The 23,720-nt window shown below is 65.1% G+C and overlaps 3 protein-coding genes across 7 annotated transcripts; 1 reads left to right on the top strand and 2 right to left on the bottom strand.

Annotated features, from left to right (window-relative positions):
• Positions 1-448: 448 nt before the first annotated feature.
• On the bottom strand, positions 449-8,221 carry NDUFS2 (NADH:ubiquinone oxidoreductase core subunit S2). The gene is made up of 14 exons (XM_032752892.3): positions 8,095-8,221; positions 7,916-8,019; positions 7,157-7,347; positions 5,505-5,625; positions 5,307-5,419; positions 5,135-5,209; positions 4,061-4,138; positions 3,383-3,468; positions 3,180-3,299; positions 2,109-2,238; positions 1,902-1,997; positions 1,630-1,713; positions 1,176-1,233; positions 449-580 (listed from the first exon to the last, which is right to left on the bottom strand). The coding sequence occupies exons 1-14, from the start codon at positions 8,190-8,192 to the stop codon at positions 543-545; spliced, it is 1,392 nt and encodes a 463-aa protein (XP_032608783.2). The 5' UTR covers positions 8,193-8,221; the 3' UTR covers positions 449-542.
• A 926-nt stretch (positions 8,222-9,147) lies between these two features.
• B4GALT3 (beta-1,4-galactosyltransferase 3) lies at positions 9,148-15,096 on the top strand. Its single transcript, XM_030291333.4, has 7 exons — positions 9,148-9,305; positions 9,672-10,056; positions 11,684-11,919; positions 12,630-12,820; positions 12,903-13,025; positions 14,382-14,486; positions 14,556-15,096. Exons 2-7 carry the CDS (start codon positions 9,783-9,785, stop codon positions 14,857-14,859), a joined length of 1,233 nt encoding a protein of 410 aa, XP_030147193.4. The 5' UTR covers positions 9,148-9,305; positions 9,672-9,782; the 3' UTR covers positions 14,860-15,096.
• Positions 15,047-23,598, bottom strand: PPOX (protoporphyrinogen oxidase). Of its 5 annotated transcripts, none has more exons than XM_072918446.1 (12): positions 23,449-23,598; positions 22,681-22,815; positions 21,464-21,579; positions 20,318-20,450; positions 18,734-18,884; positions 17,835-18,046; positions 17,221-17,281; positions 17,020-17,138; positions 16,380-16,505; positions 15,721-15,870; positions 15,396-15,438; positions 15,047-15,288 (listed from the first exon to the last, which is right to left on the bottom strand). In XM_072918446.1, the coding sequence occupies exons 1-12, from the start codon at positions 23,533-23,535 to the stop codon at positions 15,152-15,154; spliced, it is 1,470 nt and encodes a 489-aa protein (XP_072774547.1). In that variant the 5' UTR covers positions 23,536-23,598; the 3' UTR covers positions 15,047-15,151. The 5 variants fall into 5 exon arrangements, with proteins under 5 accessions (XP_072774547.1, XP_041577056.2, XP_072774545.1 ...); XM_041721122.2 differs by having other exon boundaries at positions 17,835-18,022; XM_072918444.1 differs by lacking the exon at positions 17,221-17,281 and having other exon boundaries at positions 17,020-17,220.
• Between the last annotated feature and the right edge of the window lie 122 nt (positions 23,599-23,720).

The following is a 23,720-nucleotide window of genomic DNA, read 5'->3' as shown; positions in this document are numbered from 1 at the left end:
GGGAGCTGTGGGGAAACCCCTTCCTCCTTTTTTGGGGGGCTCCTTCCGCCCCCAAACTGGGAGAGAGGCCCCAAAAGGGGAAGGGACCCTAAAAGGGGAAGGAGACCCCCCCAAAGTAGGGAAGGAGCCCCCCCAAACTGGGCAAGAACCCCCCCAAAATGGGAGAGAGGCCCCAAAAGGGGAAGGGACCCTAAAAGGGGAAGGAGACCCCAAAAGGTGAAAGGAGCCCCCCCAAACTGGGGAAAGGAGTCTCCCCAAACTGGGGAAAGGAGCCCCCCCAAACAGGGGAAAGGAGCCCCCCCAAACTGGGGAACAGAGCTCCCCCAAAATGGGGAAAGGAGCCCCCCAAAATGGGGAAAGGAGCCCCCCCAAAGTGGGGAAGGAGCCCCCCCAGACAGGGAAGGAGGTGACAGCGGTGACAAAGGGGGGACAAAGGGGACAGGGAGGCTCAGGAGCCGATTTTGGCTTTATTTGACTCGAAACGGGGGGTGGGGGCACCCCCAAACTGCAGCAGCACACGGAGAGGGGTGGGGGACCCCCCCTCATCGATCCACCTCCCCAAAAACGATGTCCTGGGTGCCTGTGGGGGGAAAAGGGGGGTCAGGGCACCCCAAAATTGGGGGGAGACCCCCCCCAAACTGGGAAAGGGATGTTGGGATGAGGAAGGAGACCCCAAAACTGGAAGGGGCACCCTAAAAAGAGAGGGAGACCCTAAAAAGAGAGGAACCACCCAAAAATGGGGAAGGGGACCCCAAAATGGGGAAGGGGACCTCAAACTGGGCAAGAACCCCCCCCAGATTGGGGAAGGGGACCCCAAATTGGGCAAGAATCCCCCCAAATTGGGGAAGGAGCCCCCTCGAACTGGAAGGAGCTCTCCCCAAAAAAGGGAAGGAGGATTCCAATAGGGGAAAATTGAGGAAACCCCCCCCCCCAAAATGAGGGGAAAACCTAAAAAGGGAAGAAATCCCACAAATAGGGAAGGAGCCCCTGAAATGGGGAAAAAAACCCCCAGAGAATGAAAAGAAACCTGAAAAATGGGGAAGAAAGTCCCAAAAGAGAAAAAGAGCCCCCCAAAAATGGGCAAGGGACCACAAAAGGGGAGAGGGACTCCCAAAAATGGGGAAGGGACCCCCAAAAGGGGAGAGGGACCCCCAAAAAAGGGGAGGGGGACGTACCAATGATGGCCACCACATCTGCCAGCATGTGGCCCTGGGACATCCTGTCCAGCCCGGCCTGGGGAAGCGCAATTAACAGCCAATTAACATCCAATTAACAGCCAATTAACAGCCAATTAACAGCCAATTAGCCCACAGGGACCCCAATTAACCCACAGGTGTTAATTACCCTCAATAACCCCCACGGGGACCCTCCAGTGTCCCCTGTCCCCATGTCCTTGGTATCCCCAGGTGTCCCCCAGATGTTCCCCAGGTATGCCCAGGTGTCCTCAGGTGTCCTCAGGTGTCCCCAGATGTTCCCCAGTTGTGCCCAGGTGTCCTCAGGTGTCCCCAGATGTTCCCCAGTTGTGCCCAAGTGTCCCCAGGTGTCCCCAGATGTTCCCCAGTTGTGCCCAGGTGTCCTCAGGTGTATCCCAGGTGTCCCCAGGTGTCCCCAGGTGTGCCCAGGCCGTACCAGGTGGGCGAAGCCGGGCGCTTTGATCTTGCAGCGATAGGGACGGCTGCTGCCATCGGACACCAGGTACACCCCAAACTCCCCCTGTGGGGACAGGATTGGGGACAATGGGGACATGGGGACAGGATTGGGGACAATGGAGACACGGCTGGGGACAGGGTTGGGGAGGGAAGGACAACATGACAAGGTTGGGGACATGGGACAAGGCTGGGGACACAGGGCAAGGTTGGCATGGAGCCGGTGCCAGGGACAAACAGGGCAAGAAGTGTCACCTTAGGGGCCTCGATGGCCGTGTAGGTGGCCCCGGGTGGCACCTGGTAGCCCTCGGTGTAGAGCTTGAAGTGATGGATCAGGGACTCCATGGACGTCTGTGGGGACAGAGGTGGCACTGCAGGGCTGGCACCTGCCCTGGGTGTCACCAACCTTTGGTGTCACCTGCCCTGGGTGCCACCCCAGCCGCGGGGTTGGGGACATGTCACCTTCATCTCGGCGCGTTTCGGGGGTGACACTTTGGCGTCGTCCACCTTGATCTCGCCGGGCGGCATCTTATTGAGGCACTGCAGGATGATCCGCAGCGACTGCCGCATCTCCTCCACGCGGCACAGGTACCTGCGCCCCCAATTTGGGATGTGGGGATCCCCTGAGCCCCAAAAATGGGGTGTGGGGGATCCCCTGAACCCCAAAAATGGGACACGGGATCCCCTGAACCCCAAAAATGGGGTATGGGATCCCCTGAACACCAAAAACGGGACATGGGATCCCCTCCACACGGCACAGGTACCTGCGCCCCCAATTTGGGATGTGGGGATCCCCTGAGCCCCAAAAACGGGACACAGGATCCCCTGAGCCCCAAAAATGGGGTGTGGGGGATCCCCTGTGCCCCAAAAATGGGACAAGGGATCCCCTGTGCCCCAAAAATGGGACACGGGATCCCCTGTGCCCCCAAAACGGGAGAGGGGATCCCCTGAGCCCCAAAAACGGGACAGGGGATCCCCTGAGCCCCAAAAATGGGGTATGGGATCTCCTCCACGTGGCACAAGTACCTGTGCCCCAAAACCAGATGGGGTTCCCATGTGATGGGGTCTCTGGGGGTCTCAGGGATGGGGTCCCATGGGATGGGGTCCATGGGATGGGGTCCCTGGAGGTCCCTGGGATGGGGTCCCAGGGATGGGGGTCCATGGGATGGGGTCCATGGGATGGGGTCCATGGGATGGGGTCCCTGGGATGGGGTTCTCATGGGATGGGGTCCCTGGGATGGGGTTCCCATGGGATGGGGTCCCTGGGATGGGGTCCCATGGGATGGGGTCCCTGGGGGTCTCAGGGATGGGGTTCCCATGGGATGGGGGTCCTGGGGGTCTCAGGGACGGGGTCCCATGGGATGGGGTCCATGGGATGGGGTCCCTGGGGGTCTCAGGGATAGGGTCCATGGGATGGGGTCCTGGTGCAGGGGACCCAGGGACTCCTGGCACAGCCATCCCAGGACTGGCAGCCCCGGGGGGACGGGGGGCACCCCCCAAGCCCCCCACACCCCCAGGGCAGGTGAGCCGTACCTGTCGTAGCAGTCGCCGCGGGAGCCGATGGGCACGTCGAACTCCACCTGGTCGTAGACGTCGTAGGGCTGCGTCTTGCGCAGGTCCCACTGGATCCCGGAGCCCCGCAGCATCACCCCGCTGGGACACCCCAAAAATCGCACCTGAGGCTGGGCCCCGCCTGCCCGCGGGCCGGGGCGCACCTGGGGGACCCCCCGGCTCACCTGAAGCCGTAGTTGAGGGCCTCCTCGGCCGTGATGACGCCGATGTCCACGGTGCGGTTCTTCCAGATGCGGTTGTTGGTCAGCATCTGGGGACAGCAGGCGCGCCTGGCACACCTGGCACCTGCCCTGGCACACCTGGCACCTGTTCCTTGTCCCCCTCGCACCAAAACCTGTCCCTGCCACCGTCACCTGTGTACCCCTCACCTGTCCCTGGCACCCCTCACCTATTCCTCACACCCCTCACCTGTCCCTCACACCCCTCACCTGTCCCTGGCACCCCTCACCTGTCCCTGGCACCCCTCACCTGTCCCTGGCACCCCTCACCTATTCCTCACACCCCTCACGTATTCCTCACACCCCTCACCTGTCCCTCACACCTCTCACCTGTCCCTGGCACCCCTCACCTATTCCTCACACCTCTCACCTGTCCCTGGCACCCCTCACCTGTCCCTGGCACCTCTCACCTATTCCTCACACCTCTCACCTGTCCCTGGCACCCCTCACCTGTCCCTGGCACCCCTCACCTGTCCCTCACACCCCTCACCTGTCCCCCTCTACCCCAATCTTCGTCCCCTCATCCCCCCAAGCTGCCAGGTGTGGCCCTGCCCCTCCCAGGTGCCAGGTGCCAGGTGCCAGCACCTGGCTGTCCCCTCCCCATGTCCCCAGGTCCCCCCTCACCTCCTCCACCTCGTCGATCCGGATGGAGAAGTTCTTCACGAACTCGTAGATGTCATCCATGAGCCCCAGGGGCAGGTCCTGGCACAGGTGGGACCCAAGGGACAGGGGGGACAGGTGGGACAAATAAGAGCCAAGGGACAGGTGACACAGATGGGATTGACAAGGTTGGGATGGGTGGGACAGGTTGGATTGGAGGGGTTGGGATTGATAGGATTGGTGGGACAGGTGGCACAGACTGGATTGGGATTGGGACAGGTGGCATGGGAGGCACACCCAGCACAGGTGGGCACTCAGGTGGCACCAGGGATGGGGGCAGGGGGTTGACAGTGACAGGGCCCAATGGGGCTCCCAGGGTCAGGGGGTCCCCAGGGAATGGGGATCCCATGGATAGGGTTTCCCTGGGAATGGGGTTCCCAGGGATGGGGTTTCCATGGGAATGGGGATTCCATGGATAGTGTTTCCATGGGAATGGGGATCCCATGGATAGGATTTCCATGGGAATGGGGTTCCCAGGGATGGGGATCCTGTGGGAATGGGGTTCCCCAGAGAATAGAGATCCCAGGGATGGGGTTTCCATGGGAATGGGGATTCCATGGACAGGGTTTCCCTGGGAATGGGGATTCCATGGATAGGGTTTCCCTGAGAATGGGGTTTCCATGGGAATGGGGATCCCAGGGATGGGGTTTCCATGGGAATGGGGATTCCATGGGTAGGGTTTCCATGGGAATGGGGTTCCCATGGATAGGGTTTCCATGGGAATGGGGTTCCCAGGGATGGGGATCCAGTGGGAATGGGGTTCCCCAGAGAATAGAGATCCCAGGGATGGGGTTTCCATGGGAATGGGGATTCCATGGACAGGGTTTCCCTGAGAATGGGGTTTCCATGGGAATGGGGATCCCAGGGATGGGGTTTCCAAGGGAATGGGGATTCCATGGGTAGGGTTTCCATGGGAATGGGGTTCCCCAGGGATGGGGTTCCCCAGGGAATGGGGTTCCCAGGGATGGGGATCCAGTGGGAATGGGGTTCCCCAGGGAATGGGGTTCCCACGGAAGGGGACCCAGCCCAGCCCCTCACCTGGTGCACGCCGCCGGGCCGCACGTAGGCCGCGTGCATCCGCGCCCCCGAGACGCGCTCGTAGAACTCGAACATCTGGGGGGGACAGAGGGGACCCCGCTGCTGCTCAGCCCCCCCAGCACCCCCAACACCCCCCAAAGCCCACCCCCCGAGCCCCCCGAACCCCCCAAACCTTCTCCCTCTCCTCAAACATCCAGAAGAACGGCGTCATGGCCCCGATGTCCAGCGCGTGCGTGGTCACCGCCATGATGTGGTTGAGCAGCCGCGTGATCTCGGCGAAGAGAACTGGGGAAACGGGGTGGGGGGAAAGGGGGTGATCCCAAAAATCCTGGGGGATGCAGGGAGCCGGGAATGCCGGGGGCAGCCTCACCTCGGATCCACTGAGCCCGCGGAGGGGGCCGGATGTTGAGGAGTTTCTCCACGGCCAGCGAGTAGGCCTGCTCGTTGCACATCATGGACACGTAGTCCAGGCGGTCAAAGTAGGGCAGCGCCTGCGGGGACCCAAACTGGGAATACTGGGAGGGCTGGGAGGGCTGGGAATACTGGGAGGGCTGGGAATACTGGGAGGGCTGGCAGTGATGGGAGGGCTGGGTGGACTGGGAGTGCTGGACATACTGGGAGGGTTGGGAGGACTGGGAGTGCTGCAAGTACTGAGAATACTGGACATGCTGGGAGGGCTGGGACTGATGGGAGGGCTGTGAGTACTGGGAATACTGGGAGCGCTGGGAGGACTGGGAGTGCTGGAAGTACTGGGAATACTGGACATACTAGGAAGGCTGGGAGTGATGGGAGGGGCTGGGAGTGATGGGAGGGCTGGAAATACTGGGAGGGCTGGGAATACTGGACATACTGGGAGGGCTGGGAGTGATGGGAAGGCTGTGAGTGCTGGAAGTACTGGGAATACTGGGAATACTGTGAGGACTGGGAGTGCTGGAAGTACTGGGAATACTGAGAGGACTGGGAGTGCTGGAAGTATTGGGAATACTGGAAGGGCTGGGAGGGCTAGGAGTGATGGGAGGGCTGGAAGTACTGGGAGGACTGGGAATACTGGACATACTGGGAGGGCTGGGAATACTGGGAGCACTGGGAGGGCTGGGACTGATGGGAGGGCTGTGAGTGCTGGAAGTACTGGGAATACTGGACATACTGGGAGGGCTGGGAGTGATGGGAATACTGGACATACTGAGAGGGCTGGGAGGACTGGGAGTGCTGGGAATACTGGACATACTGGGAGAGGTGGGAGTGATGGGAGGGCTGGAAATACTGGGAAGACTGGGAATACTGGACATACTGGGAGGGCTGGGAATACTGGGAGCACTGGGAGGGCTGGGAGTGATGGGAGGGCTGGGAGTGCTGGAAGTACTGGGAATACTGGACATACTGGGAGGGCTGGGAGTGATGGGAGTGCTGGAAGTACTGGGAGGACTGGGAATACTGGACATACTGGGAGGGCTGGGAGGGCTGTGAGTACTGGGAATACTGGGAGGGCTGGGAGGATTGGGAGTGCTGGGAATACTGGGAATACTGGACATACTGGGAGGGTTGGGAATACTGGGAGTGCAGGAAGTACTGGGAGTATTTGAGTAGTGGGAGTGCTGAGTGGACTGGGAGTACTGGGAATACTGGGAGTACTGGGATCTCAGGGATGCCAGGATCACCTGCAGGTGGGTCTTGTACTCGATGAGTTTCTCGGTGCCGCAGCGCAGCAGCCCCACATGGGGATTGCAGAGAAATGGGGATCCCATGGGGCAGGGAAATCAGGGAAATGGGATCTCAGGGATGGGAATCTCAGGGAAATGGAATCTCAGGGATCCCACGGAATTTGGGATGCCAGGATCACCTGCAGGTAGGTCTTGTACTCGATGAGTTTCTCGGTGCCGCAGCGCAGCAGCCCCACATGGGGATTGCAGAGAAATGGGGATCCCATGGGGCAGGGAAATCAGGGAAATGGGATCTCAGGGATGGGAATCTCAGGGAAATGGAATCTCAGGGATCCCACGGAATTTGGGATGCCAGGATCACCTGCAGGTAGGTCTTGTACTCGATGAGTTTCTCGGTGCCGCGGTGCAGCAGCCCCACGTGGGGGTCGCAGCGTTTCACCGTCTCCCCGCTGAGCTCCAGCACCAGCCGCAGGACCCCGTGCGCCGCCGGGTGCTGCGGCCCGAAGTTGATGGTCAGGCTGGCAACCTTCTTGTGGGCCACCGGGTCCTTGTCTGGGGGGCACAGGGACAGGGGTCAGGGACATGAGGACAGCCCCCCAGGGAGGGCACAGAACCCCCCAAATGCTGGGGGTGGCACTTGCTGAGGGTCTGTGGGGATCCTGAGTGCCCTGAGTGACCCCAAAACTGATCTGAGGGACCCTAAAACGGATCTGAAGGACCTCAAATTGATCTGAAGGACCATAAAATGGATCTGAGGGACCCTAAAATGGATCTGAGGGACCCCAAAACTGCCCTAAGTGACCCAAGCTGCCCTGAGTGACCTCCAAACGACCCCACAGCCCCCAAAAACCCTCCTTAAACCCCACTCAGGATCCCAGCATCCCTCCAGGACCACCCCAAAGCCCCTGAGACCCCTCCTGGGGCCCCCCAAAGCCCTAAGGACACCCCTAGAACCCCTCCAAAGGCCTCGGGACCCCTCCTGGGACCACCCCAAAGCCCTCAGGACACCCTTAGAGCCCCCCAAAGTCTCTGAGACCTCTCCTGGGCCCTCCCAAAGCCCTCAGGGTCCCCCAGAGCCCCCTCCCCACCTTCTCCCAGAGGGTCCCCGCTGTCCCCTCACCGTTCCAGGGTGGCGGCACCCACTTTTCGGTGGCCTTGCTGGGGAACATGATGGCCCCGGCGAACTGCTGCGCCCATTCTATGTCGGGCTGCCACTGGCGGCACCTGCGAGGCCCGGGCGGTGAGCGGAGCCATCCCCTCAGCCTCCCCCCCACCCCCGCCGTGTCCCCCCGGGCTCACCGGGCCGGGGCCGGGCCCAGCCGAGCCCTCAGCCCTGAGGGGCCGCGGAGCCGCCACAGCGCCCGCAGCGCCGCCATCGTGCCCTTGGCGCTGCGCATGCGCGGAGGGAGGGGGGGTGCCGTGGTGGGGAAGGCCGAAGCCGTGGAGGACGCCATGTTGGGTACGGGCAGAGCCCCCGCTAGCATCATATTTGCAATGCGCACGTTGGTGTGGGCGCCGCGGGCGGGAAGGGCAGAGGCAATGAGCGGCTCTTTGCTGGGTGTGGGCAGACGTGCCGCCGTCGTGGGCTTGGCCGTGGCTGGGAAGGGCAATGACAGATGTGAGCGCCGCCATGACGGGTGCGGGCAGAAGCTCTGCGCATGCGCAGAGACGCCATGGCTGGAAATACTCCAAGCGCTGCCATTGTAGGTGAGGGCAAGGTCGCTGATATGTTTGGTAAAGTGAGGGCGGAGGGCGGCGCCATCTTTGTTACGGGCAGAGGGACGGGGACAGAAGGGCCAGGGACGGGGACAGGACGGCCGCGGCCGGAGGTGCCCGCTGTTTCCTCCCGTGGTGACACGGGGATGCCGGGTGGCGGTGACTCCCTTCCCCCTGTCCCCTCCCTGTCCCTGCCCGACATGTCCTGGTCCCCTCCCTGACCTGGCGCTACCCGGGGGTGACACCGCGCTGTCCCCAAGGGTCCCCCAAAAACGTCCCCAGCTTGACCCAGAACGGGCTTTTATTGGGGTCTCCGCTCTGCGGGGACACCGCGAGGACAGGGGGGGACACAGAACCCCACAAGGACAGAGAGGGAAGAGGGAGGGGTACCACACGTGGCGCGCGCGCCCGCCCCGCCCACCCCGCGCCCAATCACAGCGCGCGCGGTGCGTGACGTCACGCGAGGGGGCGGGGCATACGCGGGGCCGGGCGCGGTTGCCAGGGCGACGGCGACGGCCATGACCACGCTCGCTCGGGGCGGGGCTAGAATAAACCACGCCCCCTCCGCCTTCTGGGGCTTTACCGGGTCCTTGCGGGCCCCGCGTCCATCCCCGGTGTCACCGAGCGCCACTGGCACCTCCTCGGGGACCCCCCCGGTTCTCCCCGGTCCCCCCCAGCCCGCCCGGTGCGGCCGGAGGGTGACCCCGCCGCGCGCCCGCCCCGTGACGTCATCACGCCGCGCCCTCCGCTCCAAGATGGCGGCGGCCGGGCGGGGCTGAGCCGGGCCCGGACAGGTACCGGGACCGGGACGGTACCGGGGGGTGGCCGGCGGGGACTGCCCGGAGCGCCGAGCTGGGCCCGGTGGTACCGAGGCGGTACCGGAACCGGGGGGGAAGGACCGGGATCGGGACTGGAAGCGGAGAGGGGAGCAGCACCGGGGCCAGGCGGGGCAGGACCGGCCTCAGGCCTGCACCGGGGCCGGGAGGACCCGGGTAGTACCGGGGTCAGGCCGTACCGGGACCGGCGGGACTCGGTCGGGGAGGCAGTACCGGGGCCGGCACCGTAGACGGGCGGGGACTGAACCGGACCGTTCCCGGTACCGGAACGGCACCGATCTATTCCCCGCCACCGATCCGAGCCGTGTCTTCTCTGTTCCGCAGCCCCGCTGCCCCCGCCATGCTGCCCCGGGCCGTTTGGGCGGCTCTCCGGTAACACCGGGCGGCTCTCCGGTAAGACCGGGCGGCTCCCCGGTAAGACCGGGCGGCCCCGCGATGCTGCGGCGGCTGCTGGAGCGGCCGTGCTCGCTGGCGCTGCTGGTCGGGTGCCAGTTCGCCTTCGTGGCGTATTTCTCGCTGGGCGGGTTCCGGAACCTCACGGCGCTGTTCGGTCGAGCCGCCGGTCCCGCCGTGGATTATTCCCGGACCCACGACGTTTACGCCAACCTGAGCCGCGTGGCTACCGGCAGCGGCACCGGGAACGGCCCCGCCGCGCCGCCGGACCCCGACAGGCCGCTGCCGTTCTGCCCTGAGAGATCGCCGTTCCTCGGTGAGAGCGGCAGGGGAACCGGAGGGGAACCGGGAGGGAACGGAGATTCCCGGGGGGAGGAAACGGGAGGGGAACGGGGAGGGAACCGGGCAGAGAACGGAGACTTGGCGGGAGGAACCGGCACGGGAACGGGAGCGCCGGGTAGAGAACGGAGCCCTCCCGCAAGGGGAGGAACCGGAGGGAGAAAGAACCGGGGAGGGAAGGAGCGAGGAGTAACCTCCCGGTAACGAACCGGCTCCGGGCCCTCCCCCCGGGACCGAACCGGTTCCGGTCCTTCCTCCCGGTAACGAACCGGTTCCAGCCGCTCCCGAGCCTTCCCCGGGAAGAAGAACCGGTTGAACCGGTTCCTTCCCCCTCCCCCCGGGACGGAACCGGATCCCCCGGGGGAGGAACCGGGGCTGGAAGGGAAATCAGGGTGGGGCTGGCCCGGTTTGGGACCGGGAGGGACAAACCCGGCCCAGTTTGGGGACAAAGCCAGCCCAGTTTGGGGATTTGGGGACACAACCCCATCCCAATTTGGGTTTGGGGACACAAACCCATCCCAATTTGGGGACACAAACCCATCCCAGTTTGAGGACACAAGTCCACCCCAGTTTGGGGACAAACCCAGCCCAGTTTGGGGACAAACCCAGCCCAGTTTGGGGACAAACCCAGCCCAGTCTGGGGACAAACCCAGCCCAAATTGGGGACACAAACCCAGCCCAGTTTGGGGACAAACCCATCCCAGTTTGGCGACACACCCATCCCAGTTTGGTGACACAAAGCCATCCCAGTTTGGGTCTGGGGACACAACCCCATCCCAGTTTGGGTACACAAACCCATCCCAGTTTGGGGACAAATCCAGCCCAGTTTGGGTTTAGGGACACAACCCCATCCCAGTTTGGGTCTGGGGACACAACCCCATCCCAGTTTGGATACACAAACCCATCCCAGTTTGGGGACAAACCCAGCCCAGTTTGGGGATTTGGGGACACAACCCCATCCCAGTCTGGGGACAAACCCAGCCCAATTTGGGGACACAAACCCATCCCAGTTTGAGGACACAAGTCCACCCCAGTTTGGGGACAAACCCACCCCAGTTTGGGGACAAACCCATCCCAGTTTGGGGACAAAGCCATCCCAGTTTGGGGACACAAAGCCATCCCAGTTTGGGGACACAACCCCATCCCAGTTTGGGGACACAAACCCATCCCAGTTTGGGGACACAAACCCATCCCAGTTTGGGTTTGGGGACACAAACCCATCCCAGTTTGGGGACAAACCCAGCCCAATTTGGGGACAAACCCATCCCAGTTTGGGGACAAACCCATCCCAGTTTGGGGACAAATCCAGCCCAATTTGGGGACAAAGCCATCCCAGTTTGGGGACAAAGCCATCCCAGTTTGGGGACACAAAGCCATCCCAGTTTGGGGACACAACCCCATCCCAGTTTGGGGACACAACCCCATCCCAGTTTGGGGACACAAACCCATCCCAGTTTGGGTTTGGGGACACAAACCCATCCCAGTTTGGGGACAAACCCAGCCCAATTTGGGGACAAACCCATCCCAGTTTGGGAACAAACCCATCCCAGTTTGGGAACACAACCCCATCCCAGTTTGGGGACAAAGCCACCCTGTCCCCGCAGTGGGCCCGCTGGCCGTGTCCTTCGCCCGGGTGCCGACGCTGGAGCAGATCCTGGCCAAGAACCCGGGGGTGGGGGCGGGGGGCCGGTACCGCCCGCCCCGCTGCGAGCCCCGCTCCCGCACCGCCGTCATCGTCCCCCACCGCAACCGCGAGGCCCACCTGGGCCACCTGCTCTACTACCTGCACCCCTTCCTGCAGCGCCAGCAGCTCGCCTACGGCATCTACGTCGTGCACCAGGTGGGCACGGGGCGCGGGGGGCTTTGGGGAGGGGGCTCAGGGCGGTTTGGGGGGTCCTCAGGGTGGTTTGAGGGGGTTTGGGGGATCCTCAGGGTGGTTTGGGGGATCCTCAGGGTGGTTTGGGGGCTCCTCAGGGTGGTTTGGGGGTTCCTCAGGGTGGTTTTGGGGATCCTCAGGGTGGTTTGAGGGCTCCTCAGGGTGGTTTGGGGGGTCCTCAGGGTGGTTTAGGGTGGTTTGGGGGGCTCCTCAGGGTGGTTTGAGGGGGTTTGGGGGCTCCTCAGGGTGGTTTGGGGGCTCCTCAGGGTAGTTTCGGGGATCCTTGTGGTGGTTTGAGGTGGTTTCAGGGGTCCCAACAGTGGTTTAGGGGCTCCTCAGGGTGGTTTGGGGGCTCCTCAGGGTAGTTTCGGGGCTCCTCAGGGTGGTTTGAGGTGGTTTGGGGGCTCCTCAGGGTGGTTTGGGGGATCCTCAGGGTGGTTTGAGGTGGTTTGGGAGCTCCTCAGGGTGGTTTGAGGTGGTTTGGGGGATCCCCACGGTGGTTCGGGGGGTCCTCAGGGTGGTTTGAGGGCTCCTCAGGGTGAACGTGGGGCTTCAGGGGGTTCAGTGGGGATGGGTTTAGAGTTTCCCAGGATATTTTGAGGTGACCCCAGGAGATTTCGGGGTGACCCCAGGAGATTTCGGGGTGACCCCAGGAGGTTTTGGGGTGTCCCCAGGCCGGGAACTGCACGTTTAACCGTGCCAAGCTGCTGAATGTGGGGGTGAAGGAGGCTCTGAAGGACGAGGACTGGGACTGCCTGTTCCTGCACGACGTGGACCTGATCCCCGAGAACGACCACAACCTCTACACCTGCGACCCCTGGAACCCCAAACACGCCTCGGTGGCCATGAACAAATTCGGTTACAGGTGAGCCCCGCCCTCGGGGACACCCTGGGGACACTCTGGGGACACTCTGGGGACAGCTGGCTCACTGTCCCCGTGTCCCCAGCCTGCCCTACCCACAGTATTTCGGGGGGGTCTCGGCGCTGACCCCCGACCAGTACATGAAGATCAACGGGTTCCCCAACGAGTACTGGGGCTGGGGGGGCGAGGACGATGACATCGCCACCAGGTAGGGCTGGGGACAGCCAGGGGACACTGCCACGGCATGGGGGGGTGGCACTCGGGGGGTGGGGGACATGGGGGGTGTTCTGTCACCTTGAGGGGGACACAAGGGGTGTGACAGTGCCCTGGGGGGGACATTGGGGGTGTTCTGTCACCTTGAGGGGCACAGAGAGTGTGACATTGCCATGGAGGGGGGACACTGAGGGTGTGACAGGGCTCTGGGTGGGACATGTGGGGGTGTCCTGTCACACTGCAGGGGGAGGGGACACAGGGATGTCCCCATGCCCTGTCCCCCCAGGGTGACGTGGTGATGATGTCACTGTATGGTGGCTGTCGCTGCCACCACAGGGGTGTCCCTGTCCCCTCGGGGTGACACCGTGACCCTCCCTTCTCGCTGTCCCCACCTTTGTGTCCCCACCGCTGGGACACAGGGGGCTGTCCCAGTGCCCTGCCCCTGCCCCGGGGCTGTGGCTTTGGCTGTCCCCACTGTCCCCAGTGCCATGTCCCCATTGTCCCCGATGTCACTGTCCCTGCTCTCCCAGGGCTGTGGCTGTCCCCGCTGTCCCCAGTGCCATTGTCCCCACTGTCCCCAGTGCCATGTCCCTGCTGTCCCCACTGTCCCCATTGTCCCCAGTGCCATTGTCCTTGCTGTCCCCGCTGTCCCTGGTGCCATGTCCCCGCTGTCCCCACTGTCCCTGGTGCCATTGTCCCTACTGTCCCTGCTGTCCCTGGTGCCACTGTCCCTGGTGCCATTGTCCCTGTTGTCCCCACTGTTCCCCGGTGCCACTGTCCCCACTGTCCCCGGTGCCACTGTCCCTGCTGTCCCTGGTGCCATGTCCCCGCTGTCCCCACTGTTCCCCGGTGCCACTGTCCCCAGTGCCATGTCCCTGCTGTCCCTGCTGTCCCTGGTGCCACTGTCCCTGGTGCCATTGTCCCCGCTGTCCCTGCTGTCCCTGGTGCCACTGTCCCTGGTGCCATTGTCCTTGCTGTCCCCATTGTCCCCGGTGCCATGTCCCCGCTGTCCCCGCTGTCCCTGGTGCCATTGTCCCTGCTGTCCCTGCTGTCCCTGGTGCCACTGTCCCTGGTGCCATTGTCCCTGCTGTCCCCACTGTTCCCCGGTGCCACTGTCCCCACTGTCCCCATTGTCCCCGGTGCCATGTCCCCGCTGTCCCCAGTGCCATGTCCCTGCTGTCCCCGCTGTCCCCGCTGTCCCCAGTGCCATTGTCCTTGTTGTCCCCGCTGTCCCCACTGTCCCCAGTGCCATGTCCCCGCTGTCCCTGCTGTCCCTGGTGCCACTGTCCCTGGTGCCACTGTCCCTGCTGTCCCCATTGTCCCCGGTGCCATGTCCCCGCTGTCCCCGCAGGGTGCGGCTGGCCGGGATGAAGATCTCCCGCCCGCCCGTCTCCATCGGCCACTACAAGATGGTGAAACACAAGAGCGACAAAGGCAACGAGGAGAACCCGCACAGGTCCGGGGGTGGGTCGGGGGGTGGCAGCGGGGGCCGGGTGACAGTGGTGACATCGCGGTGACACCCCAGGTTCGACCTGCTGGTGCGGACGCAGCGGACGTGGACGCAGGACGGGATGAACTCGCTGAGCTACGCGCTGCTGGCGCGGGAGCTGCGCCCGCTCTACACCAACCTGACGGCCGACATCGGCTGCGACCCCCGCGCCCGTCCCCGCGCCCCCCAGGGTGGCAGTGCCAGCCGCTTCCGCCAGGAGATGCTGCGCAAGTCCCCCCGCGGGGACCTGCCACCGCTGCCACCCGCGCTGCCGCCCGCCCGCAACGCCAGCGCGGCCACGGCGCCGGGGGGCAACCACAGCCTGGCACCCCCGCCCTGAACCGCCAGCCCCGAGCCCGCTGTGGGTGGCAGCGAGCCCCGGGGGGCTGCTGGCCGTGGGGGGACAGGGGACACCCCCAGGGGGGACAGGGGACACCCCCCGAGGGGACACGGGGCTCGCCCAGCCCTGCCCCTGAGTCCCCAGCTCGGGCGCGCAGGTATTTATTCTATTTATGAGCCGCTCCCTGGACCTTTCTAAAGGGTTTTTTTCAATTAAAAAAAAAATCATTTTGTCCTACGCTGGCGGCTGAGGTGACCCCGGGGCTGCATGAAGTGGGGGGGCACCCCTGGGCTCAGTGGGGGGACCCCAAAATCCGCCCCACGGCTGCCTCGGCGCTGGCAATGCAGTCGTTGACGGAGACCCCGGAGTAGGAGGCACCGATCAGGCTCAGGGGCAGCTGCTGCTCCTTCAGGAAGCGCTGGATCCGCTCTGGGGGGACACCACAGCGGCTGGGGACACTCTGGGGACAGCAGGGCCACCCCCAGGGACAGCAGGGCCACCCCCAGGGACAGCAGGGCCACCCCCACCCCGCTCACCGAGGCGCTCCCAGTGTCCCAGCGTGTACTGGGGGATGCAGTCCTGGGGGAAAAAAGGGGTGGGGGGGACACGGGTGAGCCCCTCAGAACCCCCCCAAAGTGCCACCCACCCCCCAGAGTGTCACCCACCCACAGCCCCCCACAAGTGCCACCCACTCAGAGGCCTCCAAAAGTGTCACCCACACACAGACCACCCCCAAAATGTCACCCACCCACCAAGTGCCAACCTCCCTGGAATGTCGCCCACCCAAAACCACCCACAGCCCCCCAAACTGTCACTCCCTCCCCCGATGTCACCCCCCCAGAGCCCCCCGGTGTCCCCTACCTGCTGCACCCTGACGATGGCGTGGGTGGGGGTCCCGGCCAGCCCCAGGTGGTCGCTCACGGCCGCCCGTGCCCGGCGCAGCAGCAGCTCAGGGGCCACCGTGGCGGGGTCCCCAAAACTCTGCTGGAACCAGGCCCCGCCCAGCATCACCTGGGGGACACCGCCAGACCCCCAAAGTCATCCTTGTGACACCCACGGTGTCCCCAGGGTCACCCCTGTGACACCCACGGTGTCCCCAGGGTCACTCAGTGCCTGCCAGCCCCCCAAAATCACCCCTGTGACACCCACGGTGTCCCCAGGGTCACCCAGACCCAGCCCCCCAAATCACCCCTGTGACACCCTCAGTGTCCCCAGGGTCACCCCTGTGACACCCTCAGTGTCCCCAGGGTAACTCAGTGCCAGGCCCCCAAAATCACCTGTGTCACCCCACTCCCAGTGTCCCAGTGTCACCCCCCAGTGGCCCCCAATATGTCCCCAGTGCCACACCCAGTGTCCCCAATGTCACCCTACGATATCCCCAGTGCCACCCCCCAGTGTCCCACCCAGTGTCCCCCCTCCATGTCCCCACCGTGAGCCCCCCAAATCACTCCTGTCACTGCCCCCAGTGTCCCCCGAGGTGTCCCCCCACGATGTCCCCAGTGTCCCCGCGGTGTCCCCACCGTCAGCCGCAGCGGGGGCCTCCCGGGGGTCGCGGGGGTCCCGTCGTGCTCCGGGAACGCCACCGAGTCGTAGACGATGCCCAGGAGCGCCGGGTCCTCCGAGGATGGCACCAGGTGGCCAAAACCCTGCCAGGGGGGCGGGGGCGAGCTGGGGTCACCGCGGGGCTCGGGGACATGGCGGGGTTTGGGGACACGGCGGGGTTTGGGGACACCGGGGGGTTTGGGACACCGGGGGGTTTGGGGACACCGGGGGGCTCAGGGACACGGTGGGGTTTGGGGACACGGTGGGGTCTGGGGACACCGGGGGGTTCGGGGACACCGGGGGGTTTGGGGACACGGTGGGGCTTGGGGACACGGCGGGGCTCAGGGACACCGGGGGGTTTGGGGACACCCCGGAGCTCAGGGACACGGTGGGGTTTGGGGACACCCGGGGGTTTGGGGACACCGGGGGGTTTGGGGACACGGCGGGGTTTGGGACACCGGGGGGTTTGGGGACACGGCGGGGTTTGGGGACACCGGGGGGTTTGGGGACACGGGGGGTTTGGGGACACGGTGGGGTTTGGGGACACCGGGGGTCTCAGGGACACGGTGGGGTTTGGGGACACCGGGGGGTTTGGGGACACGGCGGGGACGCTCTCACCGTCACCGGCAGCGCGGCCCCCTCGTACTGCAGGTTGACCACGGCCACGGAGGCGGCCGGGATCGCCCGGAGCTCCCGCGCCAGCGGCTCCGCCTCGGCCGGCAGCGCCCGGGCCAGGGCTGGGGACAGCGGGGACAGCGGGGACATCAGCGACACGGCGGGGACACGGCGGGACCCGCCCCGCCCCAGGCGCGGCCGTACCTGCGGCAGGGATGGCGCTGACAACGTGATCGGCCGAGATGGTGGCATCGGGCAGCGACAGCTGGGGACACGGGGGGACACGGTGGGGACACGGTGGGGACACTGGGGAGGGGAGCGGGGACAGCACTGGGGACACTGGGGGCAGCGCTGGTGACACTGGGGACAATGGGGACACCGGGGAAGGGACTGGGGACACTCAGGGCAATGGGGACACTGGGGAGGGGACTGGGGATAGCACTGGGGATGGCACTGGGGACACTGGGAAGGGGACGGGGGACATTGGGGAGGGGACTGGGAACACTGGCGAGGGGACACTGGGGACAGGCCCAGGTGACTGGGGACACCGGGGACAGCAGTGGGGACACTGGGAAGGGTTCTGGGAACACTGGGGAGGGACACTGGGAAGGGGATAAGGACACTGGGGATGGCACTGGAGACACTAGGGAGGGGACACTGGGGAGGGGACACTGGGGAGGGGACACTGGGGACAGGCCCGGGTGACTGGGGACACTGGGAAAGGACAGAGGACTGGAGGACACGGGCTGTGGAGGGGCTGGAGAGCGGGAAGGGGACCCGGGGGGACACCGGGAGGGTGGCACCGGGCGCGTCCCCACCTGCCAGCGGCCGCGGCGGTGGCACAGGTGCGCCAGGGGCGCGTGGCAGCGCAGCTCGCAGCGCGGGGACACGAAGGCCACCAAGGCGCGTGGCAGGGACTCCATCCCCCCCCGCAGGGACCACTGGCTCCAGCGCTCGGCCCGCGCCCGCCGCGCCAGCCCCGCCTGGTCCTCACCTGTGGGGACACCTGTGGGGACACCTGCGGGGACACCTGCGGGGACACCTGCGGTGACAACACGCCGGGAGGGGCCCGCGCTGTCCCCAACCCTGGGGTGTCCCCGCTGTGTCCCCTGTCCCAGCCCCCCAGGTGTTCCCGCGGTGTCCCCAGCACCCCAGGTGTCCCCACAATGTTACCCTCTCCCTGTGGCCACCAGGGTCCAGCACCAGCCCAGCAGTGTCCCCTCAGTGTCCCCATAATGTCTCGACCAGCACCAGCCTCGGATGTGTCCCCAGTGTCCCACCATGTGGCAGGGCCAGCCCCAGCAGTGTCCCCAATGTCCCCAATGTCCCCACTGTGTGGCGGTGGCAGTGCCAGCCCCAGCAGGACGGAGCCGCAGCAGTGTCCCCAGTGTCCCCAGTGTCCCCAGTGTCCCCACCGTGTGGCGGTGGCAGTGCCAGCCCCAGCAGGACGGAGCCGCAGCAGTGTCCCCAATGTCCCCAATGTCCCCACCGTGTGGCAGTGGCAGTGCCAGCCCCAGCAGGACGGAGCCCCAGCAGTGTCCCCAATGTCCCCACCGTGTGACGGTGGCGGTGGCAGTGCCAGCCCCAGCAGGACGGAGCCCCAGCAGTGTCCCCAGTGTCCCCAGTGTCCCCAATGTCCCCACCGTGTGACGGTGGCAGTGCCAGCCCCAGCAGGACGGAGCCCCAGCAGTGTCCCCAATGTCCCCAATGTCCCCACCGTGTGACAGTGGCAGTGCCAGCCCCAGCAGGACGGAGCCGCGCCGTCGCTCGGCCTGGAAGAGCGCGGGGAAGCAGCTGCGCACGCTCAGGGCCCGACTGTCCCCGGCAAACACCCCCCGGCACAGGCTGTCCACGGCCAGCTCTGCCACCTGCGGGGACAGGGACACACAGTGACACAGGGACAGTGACACAGGGACACAGGGACAGTGACACAGGGACACAGGCTGTCTATGGCCAGCTCTGCCACCTGTGGGGACAGGGACACACAGTGACACAGGGACAATGACACAGTGATACAGGCTGTCCACAGCCAGCTCTGCCACCTGTGGGGACAGGGACACAGTGACACAGGGACAGGGACAGTGACACAGGGACATTGACAGTGACAGGACAGTGACAGGACAGTGACAGGACAGGGACACAGTGACAATGACACAGGGACAGTGACGGGACAGGGACACAGGGACAATGACAGAGGGACAGTGATAATGACACAGGACAGTGACAGAACAGTGACACAGGGACAGTGACAGAGACACAGGGACAGTGACAGGACAGGGACAGCGACAGGACAGTGACAGGACAGTGACAGGACAGTGACACAGTGACAATGACACAGGACAGTGACACAGGGACAGTGACAATGACACAGTGACAGTGACACAGGGACAGTGACAGGACAGTGACACAGGGACAATGACACAGGACAGTGACAATGACACAGTGACAGTGACACAAGGACAGGACAATGACACAGGGACAGTGACAGGACAGTGACACAGGGACAGCAACAATGACACAGGGACAGTGACAATGGCACAGGGACAGTGACCCCACCCGCCCCGGGCAGGCCCCGATAAGGCCGGGTGGGGCTTTGGGGTGGGGCTCTGGGGGCGTTATCGGGGTTTTGGGGCTCTAGCAGGTTTTGGGTTCGGTTATGGGGATTTTGGGGCCGCTCGGGGGGATTTTGAGGGGTTTTGGGGGTGTTCACGGGGATTTTTGGGGGGTTCTGAGGGTTTCACGGGTGTTTATGGGCATTTTTGGGGGATGATGGTGTTTTGAGGGGGTCTGGGGGTGTTTGTGTGTTTTTTTTAGGGCTGTGATGAATGTTTTAGGGGTTCAGGTGATTTTTAGGGGTGTCAATGGGATTTTTTGGGTGGTTCTGAGGGTTTTGGGGGTTCAGGGGATTTTTAGGCGCATTAATGAGAATTTTTTGGCGGGTGATGGTGTTTTAGGGGTTCTAGGGATTTTTAGGGTTGTTTATGGGACTTTTTGGGTGGTTCTGATGGTTTAGGGGGTTCAAGTGATTTTTAGGGGTGTTTATGGGAATTTTTGGGTGGTTCTGAGGGTTTCCGGGGTTCTGGTGATTTTTAGGGGTGTCAATGGGATTTTTATGGGGGGGTGATGGTGTTTGGAGGGTTCTGGGGGTGTTAATGGGATGTTTTTGGGTAGTTCTGATGCTTTTGGGGGTTTAGGTGATTTTTAGGGGTGTCAATGGGAATTTTTGGGCGGTTCTGAGGGTTTTGGGGGTTCAGGTGATTTTTAGGCTCGGGGGCGGCCCCGGGAGGTTTTGGGGTCCCACCTCGGGGCCGAAGCGGCGGCGGGCGAAGGCGTGGGCGCTCTCGTCGGGGCCGGTGCCCGCGGGGGTCAGCAGGTCCCGGAGCACCGCCCCGAGCAGCGGCCGCGAGAACGGCGGCACCGCCCGGAACAGCGGCCTGGGGACACAGGGGTGGCATTGGGGACACGGGGGTGGCATTGGGGACACAGGGGTGGCACTGGGGACATGGCCAGGAACAGTGACCTGGGGACACGGGGACAAGGGTGGCATTGGGGACACGGGGGTGGCATTGGGGACAATGCCAGGAATAGCGGCCCTGGGGACACGGGGACAGGGGGGTGGCATTGGGGACACGGGGGTGGCACTGGGGACATGGCCAGGAACAGCACCCTGGGGACACGGGGACAATGGTGGCACTCGGGACATGGGGTGGCACTGGGGACACAGGAGTGGCACTGGGGACATGGGGGTGGCACTGGGGACATGGCCAGGAACAGCACCCTGGGGATATGGGGACACAGGGGTGGCATTGGAGACACAGGGGTGGCACTGGGGACATGGGGGTGGCACTGGGGACATGGCCAGAAACAGGGACATGGGGATGTGGGGACACGGGGGTGGCACTGGGGACATGGGGGTGGCACTGGGGACACGGCCAGGAACAGGGACCTGGGGACACGGGGACAATGGTGGCATTGGGGACATGGCCAGGAACAGGGACATGGTGACACGGGGACAAGGGTGGCACTGGGGACATGGGGGTGGCATTGGGGACACGGCATGGAACAGGGACATGGGGACACGGGGATACAGGGGTGGCACTGGGGACACAGGGGTGGCATTGGGGACATGGGCGTGGCATTGGGGACATGGCCAGGAACAGGAACATGGGGACACGGGGACAATGGTGGCACTGGGGACACGGGGGTGGCACTGGGGACATGGGGGTGGCACTGGGGACACAGCCAGGAACAGAGACATGGGGACACGGTGACAAGGGTGGCACTGGGGACACAAAGGTGGCATTGGGGACACGGCCAGGAACAGCACCCTGGGGACACGAGGGCGACATGGGGGACAGCAGGGACATGGGGGTGGCATTGGGGACAGGGATGGCACAGGGGACACGGGGAGGTGGCCCGGGGGACGCGGGGACACAGGGACACCCACCGCAGCCCCGAGGGCAGGGGGTGCAGGGCCCCCCCCAGGTACAGGAAGCGATTTTGGGACGCCGGGTGGCCCTTGGGGACAGCCAGGACGTCACCGGCCAACCCCAGCTCCGACACCTGCGGGGACACGGACACGGCGCTGCCAGCGCGGCCACACGGCTGGGGACCCCAAAATCCATCCAGGGACCCCCAAAATTCATCCAAGGACCCCGCAATTCACCCAGGGACACCCAGAATTCACCTGGGGACCCCAAAAATTCATCTAGGGACACCCAGAATTCATCCAGGGACCCCCAAAATTCACCTGGGGACCCCAAAAATTCATCCGGGACCCCCCTGCTGGACCCCAGCACTTTGGGACCCTTTTGGCACCCCAAACTCAGTCCTGGGGACCCCCCCAAACCCCCCCCAGGACCCCCTGTGTCACCTCAAATCAACCCCCAGGGCCCCTCTGTCCCCCAAAACCCAGACCCAGGGACCCCCCCAGCCCCCCCAGACCCCTCAGTGCCCCCAGCCCTCCCAGTGCCCCCAGACCCCCCCAGCCCCCCAGACCCCTCAGTGTCCCCCAGCTCCCCCAGGACCCCCCAGTGCCCCCCAGCCCCTGGGACCCCCCAGCCTCCCAGGACCCCTCAGTGCCCCAGATCCCCCCAGACCCCCCAGTGCCCCCCAGCCCCCCGAACCCCCCCATTGTCCCACAGCCCCTCCCAGCCCCCCCGGACCCCTCAGTGCCCCCGAGCCCCCCGGGACCCCTCTGGCACCCCAAACCCAGACCCAGGCACCCCCCCAGACCCCTCAGTGCCCCCCAGCCCCCCCAGTGCCCCCAGACCCCCCCAGCCCCCTCAGTGCCCCCCAGCTCCCCCAGGACCCTCCAGTGCCCCCCAGCCCCTGGGACTCCCCAGGCCCCCCCAGATCCCCAGGACCCCCCAGTGCCCCCCATCCCCCCAGACCCTCGAACCCCCCATTGTCCCACAGCCCCTCCCAGCCCCCCCGGACCCCTCAGTGCCCTCGAGCCCCCCGGGACCCCTCTGGCACCCCAAACCCAGGCCCAGGGACCCCCCCCAGCCCCCCAGACCCCTCAGTGCCCCCCAGCTCCCCCAGGATCCCCCAGCCCCCCCAGCCCCCCGAACCCCCCATTGCCCCACAGCCCCTCCCAAGCCCCCCGGACCCCCCAGCCCCCCAGGACCCCCCAGCCCCCCCAGGACCCCCCGGCCCCCGTACCATGAGCAGGGTCTGGGCCCCCGCGGGCCCGGCGGGCCGGACGCCCCTCGGGCCGTGCTCGAACACGGCGCCCTCGGGGGTCCGCGTGCTCTGCAGCCACCCCCCGAAACGGCCGCTGGCCTCCAGCAGCACCACCTGGGGACCCCCGGCACCCCCAAATCAACCCCGGCCCCCCGGGTCATCCCCGGGACCCCGCCGGAATGGGGGTACCGGGAATTGGGGTCCTGGGGATTTGGGGTTCTGGGGAACTGGGAGGTCCTAGGAGGGAAAAGGGAACCCCGGGGGAATTGGGGGTCCCGAAGGAATTGGGGGTCCCAGGAGGGAAAAGGGAACCGGGGGAATTGGGGGTCCCGAAGGAATTGGGGGTCCCGGGAGGGAAAAGGGAACCGGGGGAATTGGGGGTCCCGAAGGAATTGGGGGTCCCGGGAGGGAAAAGGGAACCGGGGAAATTGGGGGTCCCGCGGGAATTGGGGGTCCCAGGAGGGAAAAGAGAACCGGGGAAATTGGGGGTCCCGCGGGAATTGGGGGTCAGGGGGAATTGGGAGTCCCGAAGGAATTGGGGGTCCCGGGAGAGAAAAGGGAAGCGGGGAAATTGGGGGTCCCGAAGGAATTGGGGGTCAGGGGGAATTGGGGCTCCCGGGGCTCCCGGAGGGGCGCTGGGTGACCAGGAAGAGCGGAGTACCGGACACCGGGAGGGAAGGGGGAGTCGGGGGTCCCGGGACGGTGCGGGGGGACAGCCGGGGGGTCCCGCGGGGGTCGCACGCTCACCTTGGGCGGGCGGGGGGCGCGCAGCAGGTGGAAACAGGCGGCCAGGCCGCTGATGCCGCCGCCCACCACGGCCACGGTGGGCGGCATGGCGGGAGCTGCGGCGGGCACGGTCAGAGCCGCCCGGGACCCCCGCGACCCCCGGGACCCCCGAACCGGACCCGCGGCCGCCGCGCTGGCCACGCCCCCTCCGCCGCTCAGCGGGAAAAAGGGCGGGGCCGCGACCAGGCGGACCAATGGGAACGCTCAGCGCGGTGATTGACAGCGCGGAGAAG

The sequence above is a fragment of the Taeniopygia guttata genome, chromosome 25 (assembly GCF_048771995.1).
Source record: "Taeniopygia guttata chromosome 25, bTaeGut7.mat, whole genome shotgun sequence".
Lineage (NCBI taxonomy): Eukaryota > Metazoa > Chordata > Aves > Passeriformes > Estrildidae > Taeniopygia > Taeniopygia guttata.
Note: the sequence above shows the minus strand (reverse complement) of the source record. Positions and strands in the feature narration are given on the sequence as shown.

Bases quoted from the DNA above. Each gene is read 5' to 3' on its own strand.
- NDUFS2 (XM_032752892.3), bottom strand. From the start codon at position 8,192: ATGCGCAGCGCCAAGGGCACGATGGCGGCGCTGCGGGCGCTGTGGCGG. The intron at 7,348-7,915 runs GTGAGGGGACAG...TGTGCCCCCCAG, and splicing joins GGTGCCGCCACCCTGGAACG to ACAAGGACCCGGTGGCCCAC. The intron at 581-1,175 runs GTACGTCCCCCT...TTCCCCCCACAG, and splicing joins AGATGTGGTGGCCATCATTG to GCACCCAGGACATCGTTTTT.
- B4GALT3 (XM_030291333.4), top strand. From the start codon at position 9,783: ATGCTGCGGCGGCTGCTGGAGCGGCCGTGCTCGCTGGCGCTGCTGGTC. The intron at 12,821-12,902 runs GTGAGCCCCGCC...CCGTGTCCCCAG, and splicing joins ATGAACAAATTCGGTTACAG to CCTGCCCTACCCACAGTATT. The intron at 14,487-14,555 runs GTCCGGGGGTGG...GTGACACCCCAG, and splicing joins AACGAGGAGAACCCGCACAG to GTTCGACCTGCTGGTGCGGA.
- PPOX (XM_072918444.1), bottom strand. From the start codon at position 23,535: ATGCCGCCCACCGTGGCCGTGGTGGGCGGCGGCATCAGCGGCCTGGCC. The intron at 22,816-23,448 runs GTGAGCGTGCGA...GGGGGTCCCCAG, and splicing joins GCGCCCCCCGCCCGCCCAAG to GTGGTGCTGCTGGAGGCCAG. The intron at 21,580-22,680 runs GTACGGGGGCCG...GTGTCCCCGCAG, and splicing joins GGGCCCAGACCCTGCTCATG to GTGTCGGAGCTGGGGTTGGC.